At 39.5% G+C, this 25,609-nt stretch overlaps 1 protein-coding gene across 1 annotated transcript in view; it reads right to left on the bottom strand.

Annotated features, from left to right (window-relative positions):
- Window positions 1-1,318: 1,318 nt before the first annotated feature.
- Grpr (gastrin releasing peptide receptor) overlaps window positions 1,319-25,609 on the bottom strand; it is a 44,358-nt gene continuing 20,067 nt past the window's right edge. Inside the window, exons 2-3 of the mRNA XM_004667928.2 lie at window positions 3,495-3,846; window positions 1,319-1,721 (exon numbers count right to left, since the gene is read on the bottom strand). Of these exons, the coding sequence (XP_004667985.1) occupies window positions 1,332-1,721; window positions 3,495-3,846 (742 nt within the window). The 3' untranslated portion in view covers window positions 1,319-1,331. The remainder of the gene's footprint in view (window positions 1,722-3,494; window positions 3,847-25,609) is intronic.

The following is a 25,609-nucleotide window of genomic DNA, read 5'->3' on the forward strand; positions in this document are numbered from 1 at the left end:
TGAGGGAACATCTGCAGAACTTGGATGCATAGTAAAAATGAGTGAATGTGTTTGCACTGCCAGAATTGACCTGTCTTTAAGGTCAGGAACATTCAAAGCAGAATTTCTAAAGTAAGATAGTACAAACTTTTTAGAGCAGATTTGATTCAATTAGAGAGACACAGATTTCAGCCTGGTCCTTTTCTGCATGAAGACTTTTAAAGAAGAAAGAAATATGTGCTCTTTTCAGTTAGTTCATAAAGGTAAGCCCCCTTCAACCTTCTTACACATATTCAGACAGAAATATATGTTACTGAAATTGCATTCATTCCCTCCACAAACCTTAGGTGAACCATATATTATTCAAAAATACGTGCTGATTTCTACACAGGCATGATCACTTCTTCCTTATATTGAAACTATGGCTTCATAGGAGCAAAGACAGCTAAATCTGAGTAAACACACTTGACTCAAAACATGTATACAAAGAATAAATACTATCTTTTATGCGTTAACAAAATGATCAATTCTCTTCCCAAAAGATTTGTTTTCTATGGTAGAATGACCCTATGATGGTTAAAACTAAGTAACAACAATCAGGACTTTCATGAAATTAGAGGTCAGAGTGGGCGATATCTCTCTCCAGCTATGCATGGAGCTTTATATATGTGTCTGTATGTTTGGTTGTATCTCTACCTTAAAATGATATGCTGAGTGCTTCACCTATGTTCTCAGTTACTTTTGAAAATTGATGTTTAAGATTTGTTTTATATTAAACTAGCTTCTGGTGTTATAAATGGAGATTGTTGCTCATCCACTAGACTCTTTCATAGGCTTGATTTTTCATGTCAGAAATGTAAATAAAAGTTGTTTCTTCATTTACATATTATGGATATTTCTAAAAGAGGCAAGTCATATTTTAAAGTATTAGCTTCTGTTTGAAGAAATGAGGCTGCGATATCTTCCTCAAAGCAGATATTCAATGCATGATTTGCCTGTTTTGCTACAGACTTTTGTTCATATAATTTCTATGACTCAAATAGCCATGCTTGCATATAAGGGCTTGATGCTTAAAATAATAATTACAAATTTGGTTTCATTTCTTAAAAAGGGAATGTTTGCTATTTAGTCAGAAGCTCTCACAAGTTAAAATGGGAAACCTGGCCTTGGTGGCTTACTTTGAGACACACTGGTGATGGATTCATTTGGACATTCGACATGCCCACCTATATCACTCAGCCTCCTGAAGGGTCTTTGGAAGGTAAAGAGATGACAGCAACAGATTCCAGGGCTCCTGGCTAGCCTTATTAAGAAACTCAGGGATCCCTTTGGAGGCCAGGCCAAGGGCTAGTCTAGACATACCCTTCATGGCAGATATTTCCATTGATGAGGCTGAAGGTGGCTGCTGAGGGGTTGGTACTCTTGAAGGAGGTCATGCAGGTGGTGCTTCTGCCAGTGCTGTGGGACCGGCTCATCAGGCCAGGTCGGCAGCACAGGAGCTGTGTATTGAACTGCTTCCGGAAGCTCTTACTCAGCAGATAGAGGGCAAAGGGGTTCACGCAGGAGTTGGTGAAGGCCAGGAGGCGGGCACAGATGCTGGTGACAAAGTGGAGCATGGAGGTGTCCACCTTCGAGTAGTGGTAGGAGCGGTACAGGTAGATGACGTGGTTGGGAAGCCAACAGAAGGCAAAGAGGGCCACGAACACCAGCACGGTCTTGGCAAGCCGCTTCCGGGACTCGATCTAAGGAGGCAATCACAGGAGAGAAATACAGGGACCAGGGACAGTGTCAGAGGAGGGAAGACAAACAGTCAGACAGAGACATAGACAGGGAATGCATGAATGGGGCAATAAGATGAGGCCACAAAGCCATAGAAAGATTTCAATAGGACTTAATGATGGTGATGAGAGAGAGAGAGAGAGAGAGAGAGAGAGAGAGAGAGAGAGAGAGAGAGAGAGAGAGAGACCCAGAAGGAAAAATAGTCAGAACCACAGAGACAGCCAAGAAGCCAAGAAGTAGAAACCCCCTCAAGGTAGAATAGAGTTAGAACATGCTGCTGAGAATGTCTTTAAACAAAGTTGATTACATGCTTGAATGGATTGCACAATGAAATTCTAGTAAGTGCCTTCTTTTTCCTCTAGAGAGCACTGGTACAGTCTATCAGCCATACTGTTTCATGCCTTTCTTTGCTTGACAGTTAATAATTTCTTATCCCCTCTGATGCTCAAAAAAGCAGCCAGCTTTGTTCTTCCTCACTGGCCCAGATAACTCCCTATTACTATTTTTTAATCTGTAGTCACTTCTGGACCACACTATAGGGAAGGATATTGGACAAAGTGAATGAGCCTCTCGTTTTGCTCTTAAGTCTCTCTGGGACTTCAAAGGGAAACTTCTTTCTCATGAAATAATTTGAGGCACAGTGGAGTCTTGTATTAAGATATCTTTCAAGTAGGGAGACAGTTGTGCTGACAATTTCCACTTTTCCTTGGTAGTTGAGGGGGAAACAGAACTTTGAAGGCCGTACTACACAAATATGATCAGCTATTCACTTAAACGGGAGGGTTCTTTTGCTTTCCATCATATATATCAAAGATTTACATCTCAGCTAGAAGGCAAGAAGAACTGATAAATCATAAAGCCCCTAGTTTTTACCACTTTTACCTCCAGGATGAAATTATGAGGGCTTATGGGAAATGGGGGAGTGTATATTTATTTTTGAGGCAAGCCCAACAAATTTGCCTTTTTTTAATGAAAGAGTGAGAGAGAGAAAGAGAGAATTGGCATGCCAGGACCTCCAGACACTGTAATTGAACAGACACATGTGCCACCTTGTGCGCATGTGTGACCTTGTGTGCATGAGTCACCTTGTTCATCTGGCTTACGTGGGATCTGGGGAGTTGAACATGGGTCCTTAGACTTTGCAAGCAAGTGACTTAACAGCTAAACCATCTCTCCATCCTGAGTCTATATTATTGTAAGAAATTTGAGGCTCAGAGAGGCTTAATCCAGTCTGGGCTTGAATAAGCCATTTGTTTTATCTTTATTGGTATGTATTCCATTTACACAGTCATGGTTTCATAAAGACATTTTCATTCCCATATATCAGGTACAGATTCCTTTTCTTTGCCTGTGCTCACGTCCCTGCTGCCTCTGCTTTGCAATGTGGTAGTTCTCTTCCTAGGCAAATGCAACTGGAGTTTGCAAGATTGCCACCCTGCCTAATGTGCTAAGAGGGTGATGATCATAATCAGAGTTTAAAGAAGCATTTGTACAAGGCATCCCATCTGAGCTCCTGAAACCATTTTTTGCAGTTCTGGGCATGGATCCTAGGGCCTTGCCACATAAGTACTTTACTGCTGAGCCATACCCCAAGCCCTTAAAGAAACATCACCCACCTTCTCTAACTGCAAAATCAAGTTGTTTGGCCACCTAAATACTCTATTTGCCAGTGGCATTGAAAAGCAATGCACGGGATCATTCCCCAAGGAGGAAATTACTCCATCACAAGCACCCACCTGCTTTTTGACATGTATGTTGCCTTCCACAGGAAGATTGTAAGCACTCTGGATCAGATTTCGGGCAATGAAGTAGTAGTACACAGAGATGATTGAGAGTGGGATGATATAGAACACCAGAAAGGAAGCCGTAGAGTGAATTTTGGGGTGCAGCTCATTAGAGTGTGGGTAAGGAGCACAGCTAATGAAGGTTTGGTTGCTTTCTTGCTCATGGAAGGGATGGAGGTCAGAAAACACAGCTTCTGGGATGGCTAATAGCATGGAGACGATCCAGATCAAGGCAGCTTTGAGGCAGATCTTCATCAGTGCATGTGATGCCTGGATATCCATTGGCCGGACAATAGCTTTGTACCTAGGGCAAGAAAGAAAGGAGTATTGTACATAAGTAGTCCTCCTATTAGCATTATGAACGATACCAGGGCTGGGATGAGGGTGGGTCAAGTCAGGCTGCTAAGGTGCAAAATTTAAGGAGGTATTCATTCTCAAGTTTATGAACATACCAACCTTGAACTCACATGACTTCAACAGTGAGTGCTCCCTTAAATTTGGTGCTCCAAGCATGTCCATTGCTTCATCCTAGCCAGGCTATAAAGGATATATTCCCCTTTCTCCAGTAGTAGCATTCTGCCATGCTGGTCACATTCTCATTCATTTTCTCTCTCATTCAGAGGTGTTAAAAAAATTCTTTTGCATATATTTTAAATAAACAACAGTTTCACATATTTACTGTGTGCAATATTATTTTTTTAAATACATATACATTGTGTAAAGGCTAGTGTGAGACAGTTAGCATATGCATCACATCATATACTTTTTATTTATATATTATTTATACACTTTTTATTGACTGTGAGGGCAATTAACAGAGATTCAGTAAATTTTGAGAATACAATGCATTGTTATTAACTATAGTCATTATATTGTGCAATTTAGTCTCTCTTTTTTATTTTAAATATTTTATTTTTAATTATTTATTTGAGAGAGAGAGAGAGAGAGAGAGAGAGAGGCAGAGAGAGGGGGAGATAGAGAGAATGGGTGTACCAGGGCATCCAGCCACTGCAAACGAACTCCAGACACATGCACCCCCTTGTGCATCTGGCTAATGTGGGTCTTGGGGAATCAAACCTGAGTCCTTTCGCTTTGCAGGCAAATGCCTTAACAGCTAAGCTATCCTTCCAGCCCTCCCCTTTCTTTTTGTTAATAAATTTTTAGGTATGGTGGCATTTTATACATGTAGTCATTATATTTTATTTTTATTCATCCTCCTCTTTAATTGCCCTATCCCATCACCCATCATCACTGTTTCCCTCTTGGTGATTTCTTCCTGCCTCCAAATCCTCCAAATAGTCCTTCTTCTGCTAGCATGTCACATGTATTTTATTACTCTCTCTACGATTTGACTTATGTATCTAGTTTTCTGTTCCCAGCTCAGATAGGGAAGAGAAAGCTATGGCTTATTGAACAATTTTAAACCCAATCATTTCAGAACAATTCTATAGTCAGTTCTGTTTCAGTGTACCTGGTTTTGCTTTCATTTTAACCAACTATGAGAAACGTTTTAAAATTTCAAAGAAAGATCTTTTTCATATCTACTTTTGTATTCATTGGTCATTTCAAAAGTGTTTATGTCTGTCTTAGAATGTAGTCCACCTTTTGATGCCCACTAAAAATATGGGCTGTATCTTGAAATTACATAAATTCTTTTTTCCATTACTTTTCTATTTTCCTCTTTTTCCCATGCTCAATTCTACAATTTCCATACATCTGAATCTAACCGTTCACAATCCCAGCTTAAGTACCATCTTTTAAAAAAATATTTTATTTATTTATTTAAAAAGAGGAAAGAGGCAGACAGAATGGGAATGCCAGGGCCTCCAGTCACTACAAACAAACTCCAAACCTATGTGCCACCTTGTGCACCTGGCTTTATGTGGGCACTGGGGAATCAAACCTGGATTCTTTGGCTTTGCTGGCCAGCACCTTAACCACTAAGCAATCTCTCCAACCCTGAAGTACCACCTTGATGAAGAATTTGCTGACCAAATATAGGTCTCAAAATTCTCTCTTTTTTTCTAGAACTCTGTTTGAACTTTCTGACTGGATTATGAGTTTTTCTCTTGTTATGCTTACTATGGATAGTATTCTCTTATTTTACTAATATTGGGGATTGAACTAGGGGCATTGTTCATGCTAGATAGTCTAGTGGTCTACCACTGAACTATATTCCTAGTCTTTCCTTTACTTCCATTTTGAGATAGAGTCTTTGCTAAGTTGCCCAGGCTGGCCTTGAACATACTCGGTAACTGAGGTAAGCCTTCAACTTGTGATTTTCCTGTCTCAGTCTTCTAAATAGCTGAGATTTCAGGCCTGTGTCACCAGGCAGAACTTGCATTAATTTTTTGCTAGCTTTATTTCAATTTATTTATTTGAGTGAGAGAGATGGATAAATAGGTAGGGGGATGGGCATGCCAGGACCTTTAGCCACTGCAAATGAACTCCAGATGCATGTTCTACCTTGTGCATATTGCCTATGTGAGTCCTGGGGAATCAAACCTTGGCCCTTTGGCTTTGCAGGCAACTGCCTTAACCACTAAGCCATTTCTTCATCCCTGTTTGCTAGATTTCTGTGGGTATGTCTTTTCTACCTGATTTTCTCAGTTTCCTAAGGTCAAAAGCTTACATTTTCTTCACTTCTTGCTAGAGCACTAAAAATGTCCCAAGTCTTTTGTTATTTTTAAATAGAAACCCAGAAAATGCTTGCTAATTTATTGATTATTAATATATGAATTACAGGTGAATCTCAGTTTTCTATCATCTCAGAAATGAGCTTCATTGTACACCCAGTGAGAATCATTCTTCTGGAGATAAATAAATTCACCCTATTGATAATATGAGGCTAAAGACAACTCTTTCTCACTTCTGAAAACATCTCTGCTTCATTTTTCTTATGCCAACATTGAAGAATTGAAGGTTTAAGAATGTTCTTTGCAACAAGCTTAATGAGTGAAAGAGCCAAAGTAATTGACTTCCATATTCAAGGTTGGAAATCTTTGTCCACAGAAAGGCATGAGTTTTATTCAAATATTGTTTTATTCGCCCTTTTTTGTTCATAATTACCTACTAAAGTTTGTAAGAATTGTTGAACATCAATATTTTAAAACTTCCAGTACAATCCAAACACACCACATGGAGAAGACTAAGGTGAAGATGAAAATGAATGAACAAAATGATCTTTAGGATAACTGACTTTTTTTCCTGTATTTAAATTAGAATCTTACATGTGATATTTGACAAAACTATGAAATATTGGCTCTATTTTTCTCCTTAGGATTTCCATGAAGAAATGTGAGACAGTTATTAGCTGACTTATAAGGTGATTATATAACTCAGAGCAACAGTCTCTTGTCATTCCCTGAGCCATTCGTCAGAAAATGGAGAGCATACTGGTCCTTGATGCACAACCAACTGTTGTCTTCAAATATGTAACATGTAGTCACCCTTTGCTCTTTCCTCCAGGTTCATAGCTCCAATTCTCCTTTCCAACACTTCTTAATATACTCTTCTTTTTTCTGGCTTCTAACATGGTCTTGGGATGAAAGCAAAATCCCTGAGGAGATGGTCAGATGGAGGAAAGTGTGGCCACAAAAGAGGAGGAGATGGGAGGTAAAAGAAGAATACAGAAGGGATGGGGAAAACAAGCAAGGACCAGAAGTTATGTCCCATCTGTCAATCCAACTCTATTGCAAAAATTCCATGCTTCAGCTGACCTATCCACTTGAATCTTGTTAGATGTACTTTGTGGTCTAGAGTAAGTTAGCATAGGGTAGTAGGTAGGGAACTGGCCACATATGGAAAAAGCCAAGTATTTTTTTTTTCTCAAGAATTCTTTAACAATAGGCAGGGCTCTAGCTATGGAAGTAATAATTATTATGGCAAAGGATGAAATTACCATGCAAAAAGCATGCTTCCCAAGCACGTGAGGCAGAATAGACAGTGGCACATGCCTGCAGACCCTGGGAGTTTGTCGAGTTGTAACAATTATAGTCCTTATTTCCCTGTCCAATGTTTAGTGGAAGTGTTACTGTGAACAAGGACAAGCATATATTCATGTTAAATTTGATGAGCAGAAAGTCGAGCTCAATCTTCTTTCTCCATTGTAAGTGTTTTTGGCATTATTGTAGTCATATTAAAACTGTCCTTCTTGCCATTAAAGGAAAAAAAATGATCAACAAAATGATCCAAGTAGCTCCTCAGCTTCAAATCCAGGTTAAACCCCCCTCCCTCACTGCATTCATATAGGACTCATTGCACTAGTTGGGTAAATAGACATGCACCTGCATTCTATGTGTGTTAATACATAAATTATATACACATACCATTATGTGTTGTGTACAGTAATAAACCATTCGGAATTTATTACCCAATGCAAGAAAACAGAAGTTGTTAGAGGATGTATTTCCTACATATGAAGTAGGAAATGAGTAGAGAAAATTGCAAACTTTTTTTTTTTTTTTTTTTTTTTTTTGGTTTTTTCAAGGTACGATCTCACTCTAGTTCTGGCTGACCTAGAATGAACTCTGTATTCTCAGGGTGGCCCCGAACTCATAACATTCCTCCTACCTCTGCCTCTCAAGTGCTGGGATTCAAAGTGTGCGCCATCATGCCTGGCACAAACATCTTATTACAGCTGAGAGAAATTGCTTGAGGAATAGTGGATCCATAGCAAAGAAAGTTAGATGGCATATTGGAGACTCTTCCTAGGAAAATTTTAGCAAAAAAAGGATAACAGTGATGAAGAATAGCTCATTAAACTAAAGTGACCCATAAATATTACTTTTTTTTAAAAAAATTAAAGAACAAAAGAAGAAATCCAGCTAATAAAATATAAAAGAAAAGATTAGAAAATATCCATTTTAGTCTTCTATGTAATTCTTGATTCAGGTAAAAATGGTCACACCATTGAGTTTGATGTTTTTGATCAACAAAATATTTGCCCAAAGTAGGAGCTCATAGAGATCACTACTGTGTTATAAGGGGAAATGTGCCTTTGGGAGGGAGAGCTAGAGGAAGCCTAAGGATGCCGGTTCGAGGCTTGATTCCCCAGGACCCACATAAGTCAGATGCACAAGGGGCTGCATGCATCTGGAGTTCGTTTGCAGCAGCTAGAGGCCCTGGCACACTCATTCTCTCTCACTCTCTCTCTCTTTATCTCTCTCAAATAAATAAAGAAAATTTAAAAATAAAATAAAATAGATTTAAAAAAAATTGTTTATTTTTATTTACTTATTTATTTGACAGCAACAGAGAGAGAAAGAGACAGAGAGAGAGAGAGAGAGAGAGAGAGAGAGAGAGGGAGAGAGAGAGAGAGAGAGAGAGAGAGAGAGAGAGAATGGGTGTGCCAGGGCCTCCAGCCACTGAAAACTAACTCCAGATGCATGCGCCCCCTTGCACATCTGGCTAATGTGGGTCCTGGGGAATCAAGCCTCGAACCGGCATCCTTAGGCTTCACAGGCAAGCACTTAACCACTAAGCCATCTCTCCAGCCCTAAAATAGGTTTTTAAAAAGAAAGAGTATTGGAACACCAGGGCCTCTTGCCAATGCAAACAAACTCCAGATGCAGGTGCCACTTCATGCATCTGGCTTTACATGGGTACCAGGGAATTGAACCCGAGCTGGTAGACTTTGCAAGCATGCAGCTTTCACTGAGGAATTGTCTTCCTAACCCAATAGGGGAAATGTGAGTATGGGTTAAATACTAGATGTTATGAAGTAATTTTGTTAATTTCACTTAATATGATGACATTAGCATTTGTAGAGGACTGTTATTGTTCTTAAGAAATATATACTGAAATAAATAGGAGTGAAAGGTCAGATATTTACTGCTTACTTTTCAAAACTCAGCAAAACAAAACACGAGAAACAAGCATTAGTATAAACATAATATTTTAAAAGCAAAATACAGGAAATGGTAATTGTTGAATATGGCAATGTATTCTAAAGTGTAACTTTTTAAAATGATGAGATGAGAATAAACTAAAATTGTGAAATGATATCATGTATTTTATTCCATGTTACTAAAGGTAAACTCTTTGCCATAAAAACCTTTATTAAAATTATAATTTTAATATGATTGAACATATCATATCTAATTGGCACTTACACCAAGGGCAAGGGGTGTATCTTCTCTGCTATATTCATATTGTTCTCTTGGATGTGCAATTTTAATATCATCCATAACCTCTACAACACATAGGATTTGCTTTGTTCTTTTTGTTTCATCAGGAATATTTTTAAGCCACTTATTCATTTGAGAAGCTTAGTTTAATTAAGACTAGATTATGCACCAACACATATCAGTCCACAGTGTTCGGTCATAAGTTGAGAGCAGAGAAAAGTGAGGCTGCCATTATTGTTGGCAGTATTGTTCCTGCTGCTTGATCTGTAAAGGAAAGGGGTCCTGGGACAAAGAGTCAGTCATGGGATGAGCCTAAATTTGTATCCTGCATAGTCCTAATGTTTCTTTTACCGTACATTCAAATAACAAGCAATATTCATAAATTATTTTAATGATTTTCTCTCTTCTCTATGAGGTATATTGCACTTCTTCAAGTGAGCATGAGTATGAGCCTTATTTTTTCAAGAGGACAGTAGCCAGAAAATGTGCATAAGGTTTCAAAGGGCTTCCCTGCTTCCACATTTTCAGGATTAAACAAGTTTTACATTCATGCCAAGGAAGTCAGTCATGATCCATGTTATGACATATAATCTGATTTATTATTTTCCTTACTTTCTTCAAAGAGAGCACAAAACAAGTCAACTATACAGGCAGGACTCTCCTGACTACAATCCTCAAGTTGTCTATTTGTGAGTTGCAATTTCATCTCTATCACATCCTCTCCCTATAGACACCCATTCTCTCCCTGAGAGTGTGCACGACTTTGGGAGGGGAGAACATGCCAGTTACTTATTCCATAGTACAGATTGAAGTCAATGTGATCACCTTCTTGTATGGAAAAAAAGTGTTTTCCAGAAGGGATTCTTTCAATTCTTCTACCAGGCAAGCAGAGGACACATTTCTGGGACAGCCAAATTTCTACCTATTTACTTTCTTTTTCAAAATCTCACTTTGTAGCTACTGTTTGGCAATTTCTTTTTGTGCACAGATTACTGAAGAATGAAATATCTGCATGTAGGTTTCAAGTAGATTGACCTGGTCAACAATAACCACCACCACCACCACCTTAGCAGCTGAAGCTCCTGGGTATGGATCAAGAACTTAGGCTGTGAGCTTTGATTAAATGATTACCTTTTATGCTCACAGCAATACTGTAGGGCAGATACCAATTTTATTGCTCTTTTATAGACAAGGAACCTGAGGGTAAGTAACTTATGTAAGACCATCAGTGCTAAGCATGAGAGACAGTTTGAACCCATGCAGGAATGACTTCTAAGGTCATCCAACTTCCTATCATGATGGTCCTGTGGTAGACCAGACAACCTGAGCTTTCCAATGTAACTCAGCTTTTTAAATATGTTTTATTTTTATTTATTTATTTGAGTGAGAGGAAAAGAGGGAAAAAGAGAGAGACAGGGAAAGAGAGAGAGAGGGAGAGAGAGAGAGAGATTGGGCATGCCAGGACCTTGAACTACTGCAAATAAACTCCAGATGCATGCACCACTTTGTGCATCTGACTTACATGAGTTCTGGGGAATCGAGCCTGGGTCCTTTAGCTTTGCAGGTGAGTGCCTTAACCACTGAGTCATCTCTCCAGTTCCTCCAGTATAACTTTTAACACACACACATACCACAGAACCCCTGAAGCTCCATATGGCCTGAGGCCTAGAGTGAAATTTGGACTCATTTATATACTGAAAGACCCAAAGTGTTCCAAAGGGTCATGTGAGTGAGAAACTGAAGTATGAGTGAAGAACTAGAAGCCACAGGCAGGGAGGAAGCCAGAGAAAGAGCCCATTATTTTAGGAAAGGTTCTGAAATAAAGGTATAGGCTTTGGTGTATGGGGCTGGGGATGTACCTCTATTGTAGAACATTTGTCTAGCATGTGAAAGGATCTGAGTTCGACTCCTATCACAATAAAACAACCGCAGCAGCAGCAGCAACAGAAAGGCAACCTTTGGATTTTTGGATATGGGGGTGCAGCCGTTTAGAGAGAAGCTGGAATAAGAGATGCAGTCAGTTCTTATACATCTTATAGTGCTCTTGTATAAGGAATTGGGAGTCAATTGGCCCTTGGGCCAAAAGTGAGTTTCATCAGGATGATCTAATTCCAGTGTTCAATGCTAATCCTGTAAGTAAGCCTGTCACAAGGGATATAAACAGGATGAAATATTACACTTGCCATTGGAAATGTTTAAAATGACAAAGGAAGGCAGTAACCCAGCCCAACTCCAGTAGGTGTGCAAACAACCTGACACAAGCTGTTCATAGGCCATTCCTCAAAATATGTTATTTAAGGAAAAACATATATTTATATCTTGTTAGTAGTTTCCAGGAGTTTATGAGCCAAATAAGTTTGAAGAACATTTATAACATCCCATTTGCAAACTGGAGTCAGACATGGTCTGCAATTACTCTACTGTGTAGGCTAGAAGATACACAGAGTATGGGAAGAAACCACAAAGTCACATATCACCCGTGTCCTAAGGGTGGAAAGTGTAATTGATTCTGGGTCATAAATTGTCTTCAAAAATTGTCATTATACCACATGCTCAGGCTGCAGGACACTAAGAAATCAAGGTAGGGTTGATCTGGAAGCCTCTTCTCCATCGACTAGCTCTCAGGATGTTGGTAAGAGAAATGTATCCTGCTGGTCTTAACCAGCAGCAGACCCTGCAAGCTTTGTAGCTGGTCAGTCAGACCAACTATAACAACTGGTACAATTGTGGCATGTCTTTTATGATGGAAACTGACTTCTCTCTGATTAGACTTGAGAACTATGCCGCAGGAAGGAATTCTTGCTTGGCACTGAAAACCTAATTAAAAGCCTATGGCTGGATAGGTCATAAGCCCTCGCAGAGAAATTACTATTGTTGTCTGACTGAATGGATATATTATGCCCACCAAACTGCTCTATAAATACTTACATTTATGTCCATATGTTGATGTTACTCTCACTTTTTGTTAGAGAGAGTTCTCTTTTAAGATGGTGGTGACCACTTGGGAGACTGAAAACTCACCAAAGTGCTGAGAAGTGACAGTGGAGTGTTCATCACTAAGTGAGACAGCTCTATCCCACCCTCCAAGACTCAGGAACCATTGTTGAAGAGGTGATAGAAAGAATGTAAGAATCAAAGCAAAGGGAAGAGTAATGTTGTCATCCAGACACAAAGTGGCCTAGATATTCATGACCTCACGGTGGCTGATGCTCCCTACACCAAACTCGCATAATAGGAGGAAAAATATGATGTCAAAATAAAAGAGAAACTTGTCAGAAAGAAAAAGGGATTTAATGGAAGGGAAACTTGGAAGGGTGAAAGGGAGGGTTGTGGGAAGGGATTATGATCATGGTATATTATCTATATGTATTGAGGCTGTCAAGAAAATGTTTAAAAATCATTGTAATTCCTGACACATAGCAAGTGCTCAATAAAGGTTAATGGCATCATAATGATAAGTTATGATATATAATTATAAATTTAATCTAACATACTAATCAGATCCAAACTACTTATGATATAATTTAAACATAATGTATAATTAAAAATTTGTCCTTCTTCTGCAAAATAAATAAAAAGTCATTCTAAACAAGTAGATTGTCACTCACCCCCAAATAGACTGTAAGGTGGGGATTTAGGTTAAGTAGGGAAAGGATATACCAGGAAGCATAAGAAGCTATAGGTCATGAGACAGGAAAAGGAGAGACACAGTGATCACATGGCTGAATCATGTCATCCAAGGAGAGGGCTAGAGAATTTACCCACCTATTCTCATCCCTCTTCAATCATTGGTTGGGCATTGTCAGGAGTTCTTCATTTCAGGATATCTCCAGCTTGCCCCAAACCTTGCTTTAGCACAGTGATTGCCCTAGGTCTGAGAAACATGGGAAGCCCAGGCCTCCAGGGTGCACTGAGGGATACACATACCATTTATAGCATAAATTGTTTCTTCTGGTCCACTTAGTTTAGCCACCGTATATGTAGACTATGAAATATTGGAGACAATGTTTAGTTTTAAATATATTTCCCATTACCAGGAATAAAAATAGAATATCTAAATCACCTTAATCAAACATGTTGTAACTTTTTTCCCCCAAAACAAGATCTATTGAAGCTCAAAAATACCGTCATGACATATGACTCATTGTGTTTAATTATAAAAATTTAACAGCACTATGTTTAAATAAACTTTAGTGAGAGGCTTTATATGTGGTTAGATGGTGACCCAGTTTGGAGCTTGCTGGGTCCTATGATGGCTTGGGAGGTTGACCTTGGCAGTGTAAAAGAGGTATCACTATATAGTAGTCAAGGAATCCAAGTCAGGGGGAGGGGCTGGCTGAAGCCGGGGATCCCTGCACTCCACTTTCAAGTTCATCATCATTGGTTTATTATGAAAGAATGTGGACTCTGTTTTCTTTCATTTTATTAATTATTTTTTATTTAGCAGAACCTTACATAGCACATACTATATATCAGGGGTCGGTCTCAGTGCTTCAAGAATTAACTTTCAAAGTCCATATCACAATACTAGAAGGTGGCTAATAGTATATTCTCTATCTCTCTTGCTCTCTCTCTCTCTCCCTCTCTTTCAGAGGTTAAATAGCATGCCCAAGGCCACACAACCAGCAAATGGCAGAGCTGGAATCTGAACAGTAGCCATCTGGCTCCTTAGTCCAGACTTTCAACCACGATATTTCAGTGAATATATTTTAGTTATCTGTGAGACAGAACTAATGATACCAACCTTCTTTGTTACAATGAAAGCTAAGTGAGATATTTCCCAAGTCTTTCTAAAATAGGAGGTACTATTTCTATGAAAGTTATGCTTCTGTTTCCTTGCAATGAATGACTGTCCAATTGCATGTCCATGGGTCAGAGATGTTGGCAACCACTTCTAGGTGCCTGTTGCAGTCAGATTCTCATTGCCGGTACACATCACCCAACCAAGAGCAGCTTGTTGGGGGGGGGGGGCGGGAAAGGTTTATTTTGGCTTACAGGCTCGAGGGGAAAGCTCCATGATGGCAGAATGATGACATGAGCAGAGGGTGGACATCACTTCCGGGCCAGCATAAGGTGGAAGATAGCAATAGGAAAGTGTGCCAAACACTAGCATGGGGAAACTGGCTTTAACACCCATAAGCCTGCCCCCAACAATACACCACCTCCAGAAGGCTTTAATTTTCAATTGCCATCAGCTGGGGAACCTAACATCCAGAACACCTAAGTTTATGGGGGACTCCTGAATCAAACCACCACATTCCATCCCTGGCTCCCCTAAACTGATAACCATACATGATGTAAAATGCAATGCATTCATCCAACTTTAAAAGTCCCCATAGTTTTTATCAATTCCAATGATGCTCATACATCCCCATAATACAAGGTCTTTTAACTGAGCCATAATACAAAAAAAAAAAATTATAACCAAAACCTCAAAAAACACATAATGGCACAGAAAATAAACATTCACACTACAAAAGATGGCATTGGGCATAGCAAAGAAATATTCAACCAATATAAGATTTAAGCAGGACAAACATCAAACTCTGTAGCTCCAAGTTCAACAACTCTAGTCAATGACAAATCTCCAAGTCTGATAATTCTAACCAGCAACAAGTCTCTGGTATTCCAATTCTGCCCCTCCAGCTAGGCTACTCACTATCCTGGAGAACTTCATTGGGGCTGGCAGCTTTCCTTAGCAGCCATCTTGTAGTTCCGGCATCTTCACTGGGACTCCCCTGCAATTTATGGTTCACCCTCATGGCCCCATGGGATCTCCATGCAGGCAACCAGCAAACCCGCTTCACACTGCCCATGGCCATTTCCAAAACGCAAGACCGTGTTGCAAACTCAATGACCCTCTCTTTAATGCATTCCTTATACTCCACAATACCAGGTAGGGTGCCAATTTGTTAATCCATGGGGTAATAAAGCAGACTTTGAAGAACAGGACACTCCTTGAGCACTGAGGCCCCTTCAAAAGAGACTGCATTCTTCCTGTTGCCCCAGTACAGGTCAGCTGGCCCAGTGTTGTAATCTCTCAATTGCAGCAGAATGAGAAGTTCACCCAAAGATTTTTCTTTCTGTGCCATATCCCTCTGCTCACACCAGTTCATTTCTACGCAAAGCAACCCTGCACAACTTCTCAGGACATGGGTAAAACAGCAAGCTTTCATACAAACTGCCTCTAGCCCAGTCCAAGCAAAGCTCTTTCTCACCCTCATAAGCCAAACCTCACAGCCCATAGTTCCTACTACATTCAGGTCTTTCAACTTTGACCAGAATAGTCCATCAAGCTGTACTTACAGCACTGCAAGGCAGCTCTTAGGCCAAGGTTTCAAATCCTTCCATATTCCTCTTGAAAATCAGCAACAAAAGGCCAAAGCCACACAGTCAGGTGTCTAGCAGCAATCCCACTCCTCAGTACCACTTTACTGTTGCAGTCAGGTCTGCACTGCTGGTAGTAATCACCCAACTAAGAGCAGCTTGTGGGTAAAAAGAGGTTGATTTTGGCTTACAGGCTCGAGGGGAAGCTCCACGATGGCAGGGGGAAACGATGGCATGAGCAGAAGGTGGACATCACCCCCTGGCTAACATAAGGTGGACCATAGCAATAGGAGAGTGTGCCAAAACAAACACTGGCTTGGGGAAACTGGCTATAACATCCATAAGCCCGCCCCCAACAACACACTGCCTCCAGGAGGCATTAATTTCCAATTTCCATCAGATGGGAAACTAGCTTTCACAACACCTAAGTTTATGGGGGACACCTGAATCAAAGAACCACAGTGCCCTTCTGCATATAAGCAGCAATCACACTAATACATGGCAAGGCAGCCTTTTGCCTAATAATTCTAACATCTCATAAAGAAGCCAGCACATAGGATCTAAGTTCATCATTAAAAAGATTGTATCATGCCTACGCTATATTAAAAGTGATTCTCTCATCCACATTCTAAAGATCAAAAAACTGAGGCTTCTAAGAGCAACTTGCTCAAAGTCTCATAGGTAACATTTAGAAGTCCTGGGGCTCAAACTGAGACATCTCGTTAAATTCACTGTTTTTGTATATAGTCCCACTATTAATAGTGATTTACTAAATTTGGCTCCCCAGAAACTTAATAAGTAAAATGAAAGAAAGAAAATAATAAATCAATAAATAGAATGGATGAAAGGAAGAAAGAAATTGTGGTGGTTTGATTCAGGTGTCCCCCATAAACTTAGGTAATGTGAATGCTAGCTCCCCAGCTGATGGATATTTGGGAATTAATGCCTCCTGGAGGGAGTGTATTGTTGGGGGCGGGCTTATGGGTATTAAAGCCAGTTTCCCCATGCCAGTGTTTGGCACACCCTTCTGTTGCTGTGGTCCATCTTATGTTTGCCAGGGGGTGATGTCCACCCTCTGCTCATGCCATCGTTTTCCCCTGCCATCGTGAAGCTTCCCCTCAAGCCTATGAGCCAAAATAAACCTCTTTTTCCCAGAAGCTACTCTTGGTTGGGTGATTTCTACCAGCAATGCGGACCGGACTGCAACAGAAATAAATGAAGAAGTCATTGTGCAATGGGTATAAAGCTTCAGTTTAGGCAAAGGGAAACCATCTGGAGGTGGGCGGTCGTTGATGATTGCTTAGCATAAATGTTCTTAATGCCCTGGAACCATAAAAAACAGTTGAACTAGGGACTGGATAGATATCTTAGTTGTTACAGTGCTTGCCACATAATCATAAATGTTGGATTTTGATCCCCAGGGCCCATGTTAAAAAGCCAGGTGTGAGTTCTGTGTGGTGGCTCATGTCTTTAATCCTAGCACTCAGAAGGCTGAGGTAGCAGGATCGCCTTGAGTTCAAGGTCATCTTGGTTACAGAGTGAGTTCCAGGTCAGCTGGGCTAGAGTAAGGCTCTGCCTGAAAAAAATATAGAAATAAAGCCATGTGTGGTGGCACATGCCTTTAATCCCAGCACTTGGGAGGCAGAGGAAGGAGGAGTGCCATGAGTTCAAGGCCATTGTGAGACTACATAGTGAATTCCAGGTCAGCCTGAGCTAAAGTGAGACCCTTCCTTGAAAAAGATTTTATATATATATATACTATATATAAATATATATATTTGTTTTTAATGTGTTTATTTTTGGAGAGAGAGAATGGGCATGTCAGGGCCTTCAGCCATTGCAAACAAAGTCTAGATGCATACGCCAATTTGTGCATCTGGCTTACGTGGGTCCTGAGGAATTGGACCTGAGTTCCTTGGCTTTGCACATAAGTGCCTTGACCCGAAGCCATTTCTCCAATACATTCATACATACATACATACATACACACACACACACACACACACACACACACACACACACACACACACGTATATATAAAGAGTTTCTTTAAAAAATTAGCTGGAAGACTTTTGAATTGCTATAAAGTCAGCAACAAGGAGAGAGAATGAGAAGCAATTAGCTAATTTGAAAGAGTTTTTAGGTAAAAAATGATCACACTCTAAAGGTACAAAGAAGTCATCATAAGGCTGGAGGGATGGCTTAGTGGTTAAGGTGTTTTCCTGAAAACCCAAAGGACTAGGTTTGATTTCCTAGGACCCAAGTAAGCCAAATACAAAAAAGGTGGCACATGTGTCTGGAGTTTGTTTGCAGTGGCTAGTGGCCCTGACACACCATTCCCTCTCTCTCTCTCTCTCTCTCTCTCTCTCTCTCTCTCTCTCTCTCTCTCGCTGTGTGTGTGTGTGTGTGTGTGTCTGTTTCTCTCTCTCCTAGAGGCTTCTTTACCTCTCTCAAATAAATAAAAAAAATTAAATAAAAACAAGTCATTATAAAAATTTAGACAGTGGAGAGTTCTAAAAAAAAAACAAAAAAAGTCATTCAATAGTATTTTTTAAAAAATTATTTATTTGAGAGCAACAGAGAGAGAGAGAGAGGCAGAGAGAGAGAGAATGGGCATGCCAGGGGCCTCCAGCCACTGCAAACAAACTCCAGACGTGTGCACCCCCTTGTGCATCTGGCTAACGTGGGTCCTGGGGAACCGAGCCTCGAACCGGGGTCCTTAGGCTTCACAGGCAAGCGCTTAACTGCTAAGCCATCTCTCCAGCCCTAATAGTCTTATGTGTGATGTTTTAATATTATTTCCTCCCACGTTTTAGTTGGTCTTTTGTACAGACTTGAAAGTCTACAATTTTTGTTTCTTTTAATATCAGTCTAGCATGTAAGCATTTCTTGGTGTTACACAGATGCCATGACCCCTCTAGGCGTGAGGCAGTGCTCTGCTTGGGTTTGATAAAGCAGAGGCAACCTCTGCTTTATCAGTTTCCTCATCCAATTTGCACCAAGACAAACTATTATGCTCAAATGAAGCAATGAGCCTTCCACTCCCCCCAAAGGAACAACACATCAGGTAAAATAAACCATATCTTAAGCTCCTAGTCTTTCATGGTCATATTGTAGAAACAAAAGAATTCAAGAGGACACTGAATACTCAGTGACTTTTTAATGCATCTCAGCTAGAAATAAGGGAGTTGATTCACTCTGGGTCATAAGATGATGAGTTTATTATCAATGTCTTGCTCATTTTATGCCTCCCTTAGTTATTGAACAAATGGCAAAAATTAAAAATCTTGAACTAGCCATCCAATTTGCCTGTTCAGCAATATTGTACTTTCAGTAAAGAAATAGGTTTAAGAGGCTTAAGATGACACATTCCTGCCCTCTCTATGCTCCTAGCTAAAGTCTTAATCCCTCTTACCCACCATCTCTTTGAACACCAGCTTACCAACCTTTTACCAAGAGATCTAGAACCAAAATACCTCCTATTTCTTTAAGTTAAAACAGCTTATAAAACTCAGTGGAGGGCTGCAGAGCTGGCTTAGCAGTTAAGGCACTTCCCTACAAGGCCTAAGGACCCAGGATCAAGTCCCCAGTACCCATGTAAGACATATGCATAAGTTGGTATGTGTCTGGGGTTCATTTGCTGTGGTTAGTGGTCCTGGTGCATTTCTGTATTTCTTTATCTCTATCTGTCTCTTTCTCTCTCTCTCTCTCTTGCACATAAATAAATAAATAAAATTTAAAAAATAACTCACTGAAGTTAGACATAGATGAAGAAAAGATTCTTCCAAGGCCAAATTCCCTTTTTTAAAAAATGAGAATGAGAGAGAGAGAGAGAGAGAGAGAGAGAGAGAGAGAGAGAGAGAGAGAGAGAGGGAGAATAGGTGATTCAGCACCTCCTGCAGATTTGTGCAAATGAACTCCAGACACAAGAGCCATTTTGTGCTTCTGGCTTTATGTGGGTACTGGAGAACTGAACCAAGGCATTGGCCTTGCAGGCAAGCACCTTTAACTGCTGAGCCATCTCTCTGGCTCACAGTTAACCATTTACACAATTTTAAGACAACTCTTTTCAATGAGCCATATGGAAAGGCTTTGGAGGAAGCAGCACCATGCATGATGGTGAAGCATTTAAGGCAGGTTGTGAGGGCTGGAGAGATGGCTTAGCAGTTAAGGTGTTTGCCTGTGAAGCCTAAGGCCCCATGTTCAATTCCCCAGGTCCCACATAAGCCAGATGCACAAGGTGGCGTATGCATCTGGAGTTCATTTGCAGTGGCTAGAGGTCCCAGTGCACCCATTCTCTCTCTCTCTCTTTCAAATAAATAAAGCAGGTGGTAAGAAGCTCAGTGAGTTTTTACATCTTTAAGTGTAGACCCTGACTTTGTGTCTACTACTGATGTTAGAAGTTGGAATCCAGCTAAGCTTTGACTTCGTGATGCTCTCTTTTACTTCATTTAAACAACTGTTAGCATCACAGATGACCCAAGGAATGTTTGAAAAAAGAGTTGGTTTAAAGGCCTTGGCTTCATTCTCAGTTTTACTGATTTCTGATCATGTGCTATAGAACTCTTATCTCACCATCTAACACAGGGTTGATAATAGGGATTCCCAATGATTTTGAAAAGCTAAGGTACATGATATGATAGTGCTTCATAACCCTGAGCATCACAGAGACTTAGGACTTTTATTCATAATATCCCCTAGTAACTCCATCCGGGATAACTGGAAAAAGGATGTCATGGATTCCCTCCTAGGTCCATTCCATTTAAATAAGAAACTCTTACTGAAAAATGACCACCCTAGAAAGCATTCAAACATCTCTGCAGCACTGACAATGAAATAGGACCTCTGGACCAAATGTGTCCTCTGCTTGTTTTTGTATGGCTATGAGCTAGCAATGGTGTTTATATTTTAAATTGTTAGGAAAAAATCCAAGAATAATATTTTCTAGTATAAGAAAATAATATGGAATTCAAATTTTAGTGTCCATAAATACAGTTTAATTGACACATCACCTCCCCCATTTGTTTATACATGGCTGTTAATCATTCTACAAAGACAGAATATAGTGGTTGCAACAAAGATGATATGACCTCAAAATCCTAAAATATTTGTCATCTGGATCTTTATAGAAACCATTTACCAAACCCTGGCCTATGTGCACAGAATGTGTGAACATGGCTAATATTTCCTTGTTCTCTGCCTGTCTACCCCAAAGCTGTTTATTATATCTTTAAATAGAAGTAACTCCACCTTCCACTGCACAGAACACTGCTCATTAGACTTATTAATTTGTGATAATAAAGACAATAGGCCACTGATTCCTATCATTGGTTTTCCAGTACTAAGCATTCACTGCTCAGCATATTTAAGCAATTTATCAGCACATTTAAGTACTAAATTGGCATTTCAGGCTCCGCTTGGCACTGCGAATATAAAAGTTCCTGGCCACTGAGGATTTAAAATCTAACTAGGGAAGCAAGATATACCCAGGAAAGTCCTTAATGAACATGACAATGCTCTTTATCTATGCCCTTGTGAAGAACTCTGAGAACAGATGGTTGCTGGATCAATGTATAAAGTACTATTATCATAGTGCCTACAAATGGGAACCTGCTTAATAACAAGCCTGTTTTCTACGTAATTATGGCCCATAAACTTAGAAGTCATCAGTGATCATTTCTTTCACTTAAAGAAGCAGAAACTGAAGCCCAGAGAAATCCCATAGCTGAAAACCAAGCCTAAAGCCTATGGCTTAAGATCCTCATCATGTGATTTCACAGGACTGAGTTTTACACTTTAGACCCTCAGATCTTTTTGTTGTTATTATTATTTATATTTAATTTATGCTGATTTTGTTTTGTGAAATTCTAAATTCTTCAAAAAGTCATATAAGTGTAAGTTATGTATTGAGCATATTCCTCCTCTTCACTTTGTTCCCCTAGATATTTTAATTTCTACTTTCATGTCACAAATACACACATGATTTAATGTATCTATGTAAAATCTAGGAAGGACAAATGAGAGAAAACTATATTTGTCTTTCTCAGATTGGCTTAATTAGTTTAATATGATTGTATCCATTTCCATTATTCTTTATGGCTAAAAATTCCATTGTATATACACCATATTTTTATGATGCACTCTTATGCACTGTTGGTGAGAGTGCAAACTGGTGTAACCACTATGAAGGTCACTCTGGTGGGTTCTCAAAAAATTAATGGTACATCTAGCATATGGTCCAACTGTACCACTTCTGCTCACATACCAACAGGACTCTAAGTCTCTAGTCTAATTTTAGACCACAAGTAAGGAATGGTTAAAACTAAATTTTGACTACACCTTTATTCATCCTGTGGCACATGTAACCTTTAAGCTATCATTTTAACCTGAAAGTTTATATCTGTGAACAATCTAGAAAAGAAATTCTGCCAATTTTTAATATTCTGTAATGTTCTAAATTATCTAATATAAAAGCAGGACTTGAGAAGATGGAAAGACTTTCCATGCTCCTGCATAGGTAGAATTGATATTTTGAAAATGGCAATTCTGATGGAACTGGGTTAAGATGGTGGTGTAGGTACCACGCCAAAGCAGCCTAGGGGGGAAAAAGACCAAAAAAAAAAAAATCAGCAAAATGCACTCTTTTACTGAAAAGTGAGGTGTATAGGAAATTGAAATGGGGGCAGAGAAGTAGAAGATATCCAGAGCATCCAGACCCTGCACAAACTGGCAAAAGCGACCCCAGCAGGTCCCTCGACCATGGCGGCACACCAGAAAGCCGCCAGGCTCGGCTCAAGCTGCAGGAAAAGCCAGGTGCGAGGAGCTTCTATTCACACCAGAGCTCTCCGCAACTCAAGAAACATGAAGGGAGAGCGGCAGTGAGCAACGAAGGAGTAGACCACGAGGTAGAAGAACACATGGAACAGCAAGAGAACCAGAACAGCTGCGGCTCCCTCCCCTCCCCTACCGCCTGTGCCCAGCTCCAGCGAACAGAGCAGTGATCCTGGGGGCAGCCACGCCAACTTGAGCTGACAGCAGGACCCAAGCAGTTAATGAAATAAAAAACTCGAGAGGACAGAATATCTAAGCTAGAAGACCAGGTGGCAGATCTAATACAGTCCAACAAAGAGAAACACAAACTTATAGAAAAGTATGAATGGGAATTTCAAGATATTTGGGACACTATGAAAAGATCAAATATAAGAATTCAGGGCAGAGTAGAAGGAGAAGAATTCCACTCCAAAGGCATAGTAGGTGTCTTCAACAAAATCATAGAAGAAAACTTCCCCCAAATTGGGAAAGAAGTGCCAATGCAGATACAGGAAGCATTTAGAACCGCAGCCAGACAAAACTTGGAAAGAACCTCTCCTTGCCATATTATATTCAAACTACCAAACACACAAACCAAAGAAAAAATATTGAAAGCAGTTAGAGAGAAGAATCAAGTTACCTACAAAGCAAGCCCAGCAGGATTATAGCAGATTATTCAACACAAACTTGAAAATCCAGAAGGGCTTGGAGTGATGTATTCCAAGTTCTGAAAGATAACAACTGTCAACCAAGGCTACTTTATCCTGAAAAACTATCCATTCAGATAGACAGAGAAATAAGGACATTCCATGACAAAAGCAGGTTAAAGAAGTATTTGAAGGCAAAACCAGCTCTACAGAAAATACTTGATAGAATCCTCCATGCTGAAGAAAAGGAAAAACACACATATAAGGAACCTGGAAAAAACAAACAATACTCAAATACTAGTTAACACAAGAGAGCAAAGGTAGAACCAGAACCACAAAAACAAAATGGCAAACCTAAATACACACATTTCAAAAATATCTCTTAATATCAATGGCCTCAACGCTCCAACCAAAAGACATAGGTTTGCAGACTGGGTTAAAAAGCAATATCCTACAATTTGTTGACTCCAATAAACTCACCATTTTACAAAGGATAGATATTATCTTAGGGTGAAAGTTTGGAAAAGAGTGTTCCAAGCAAATGGGCCTAGAAAACAAGCAAGGGTTTTTGCTATCGTAATATCTGACAAGGCAGACTTCACTCCAATGTTACTCAACAAAGATAAGGAAGGTCACTTTATATTGATTAAGGGCACACTCCAACAGGAGGACATTACAATCCTAAACATATATGCACCTAACATGGGGGATCCAAAATTCATCAAACAAACACTATTAGAACTAAGGTAACAGATAACACCAAACACAGTGGTGGTGGGTAACTTTAACACTCCACTCTCATCAATTGATAGGTCATCGTGGGAAAAAATAAACAGGGAGGCATCTGGACTAAATGAGGTCATAGAAGGAATGGACCTAACAGATATATACAGGACATTTCATCCAAAGGCTGCAGAATATACATTCTTTTCAGCAGCACATGGAACATTCTCTAAAATACACCATATATTAGGACACAAAGCAAATTTAACAAATTCAGGAAAATTGAAATAATTCCTTGCATTCTATCTGACCACAATGGAATTAAACTACAAATCATTAGCAAGAAAGGCTATGGAGCATACACAAAATCATGGAAACTAAACAATACACTACTAAATGATGAATGGGTCAATGAAGAAATCAAAAAGGAAATCAAAAAATTTATGGAGTCAAATGATAATGAGAACACAACATACCAAAATCTCTGGGACACATTGAAGGCAGTTTTAAGAGGTAAATTTATAGCCTTAAGTGCCTATATTAAGAAATTAGAAAGGTTGCAAGTAAACGACCTAATGCTTCACCTTAAAGCCTTGGAAAAAGAAGAACAAGGCAAACTGAAAATCAGTAGATGGGAAGAAATAATAAAGATTAGGGCAGAAATTAATGAAATAGAAACAAAAAAAAATCCAAAGAATTAATGAAACAAAGAGTTGGTTCTTTGAAAGGATAAACAAGATTAATAAACCCTTAACAAATCTGACCAAAAGAAAGAGAGAAGAGACACAAATTAATAAAATCAGAGATGAACAAGGTAACATCACAACAGATTCCAGAGAAATTCAAAAAATCATAGGGACATACTATAAAAGCATATACTCCACAAAGTATGAAAATCTGAAAGAAATGGATGATTTCCTTGATTTATATGACCTACCTGAATTAAATCAAGATGAGATTAATCACTTAAATAGACCTATAACAAGCATGGAGATCCGAACAGTTATCAATAATCTCCCAACTAAAAAAAATCCCAGGCCCAGATGGATTCACTGCTGAATTTTACCAGACCTTCAAGGAAGAGCTAACACCATTGCTTCTTAGCTTTTCTAGGAAATAGAAAAAGAAGGAATTCTACCAAACTCCTTCTATGAAGCCAGCAAAGATAGAGCAAAAAAGAAAATTACAGACCAATCTTCCTCATGAACATAGATGCAAAAATTCTCAACAAAATATTGGCAAACAGAATACAAGAATATATCAAAAAGATCATTCACCCTGACCAAGTAGGCTTTATCCCAGAGATGCAGGGATGGTTCAACATACGCAAATCTATAAATGTAATACATTATATAAAAGGGTTGAAGGACAAAAATCACATGATCATCTCATTAGATGCAGAGAATGTGTTCGACAAAATCCAACATCCCTT

The sequence above is a fragment of the Jaculus jaculus genome, chromosome X (genome assembly GCF_020740685.1).
Source record: "Jaculus jaculus isolate mJacJac1 chromosome X, mJacJac1.mat.Y.cur, whole genome shotgun sequence".
NCBI classification, from domain to species: Eukaryota; Metazoa; Chordata; class Mammalia; order Rodentia; family Dipodidae; genus Jaculus; species Jaculus jaculus.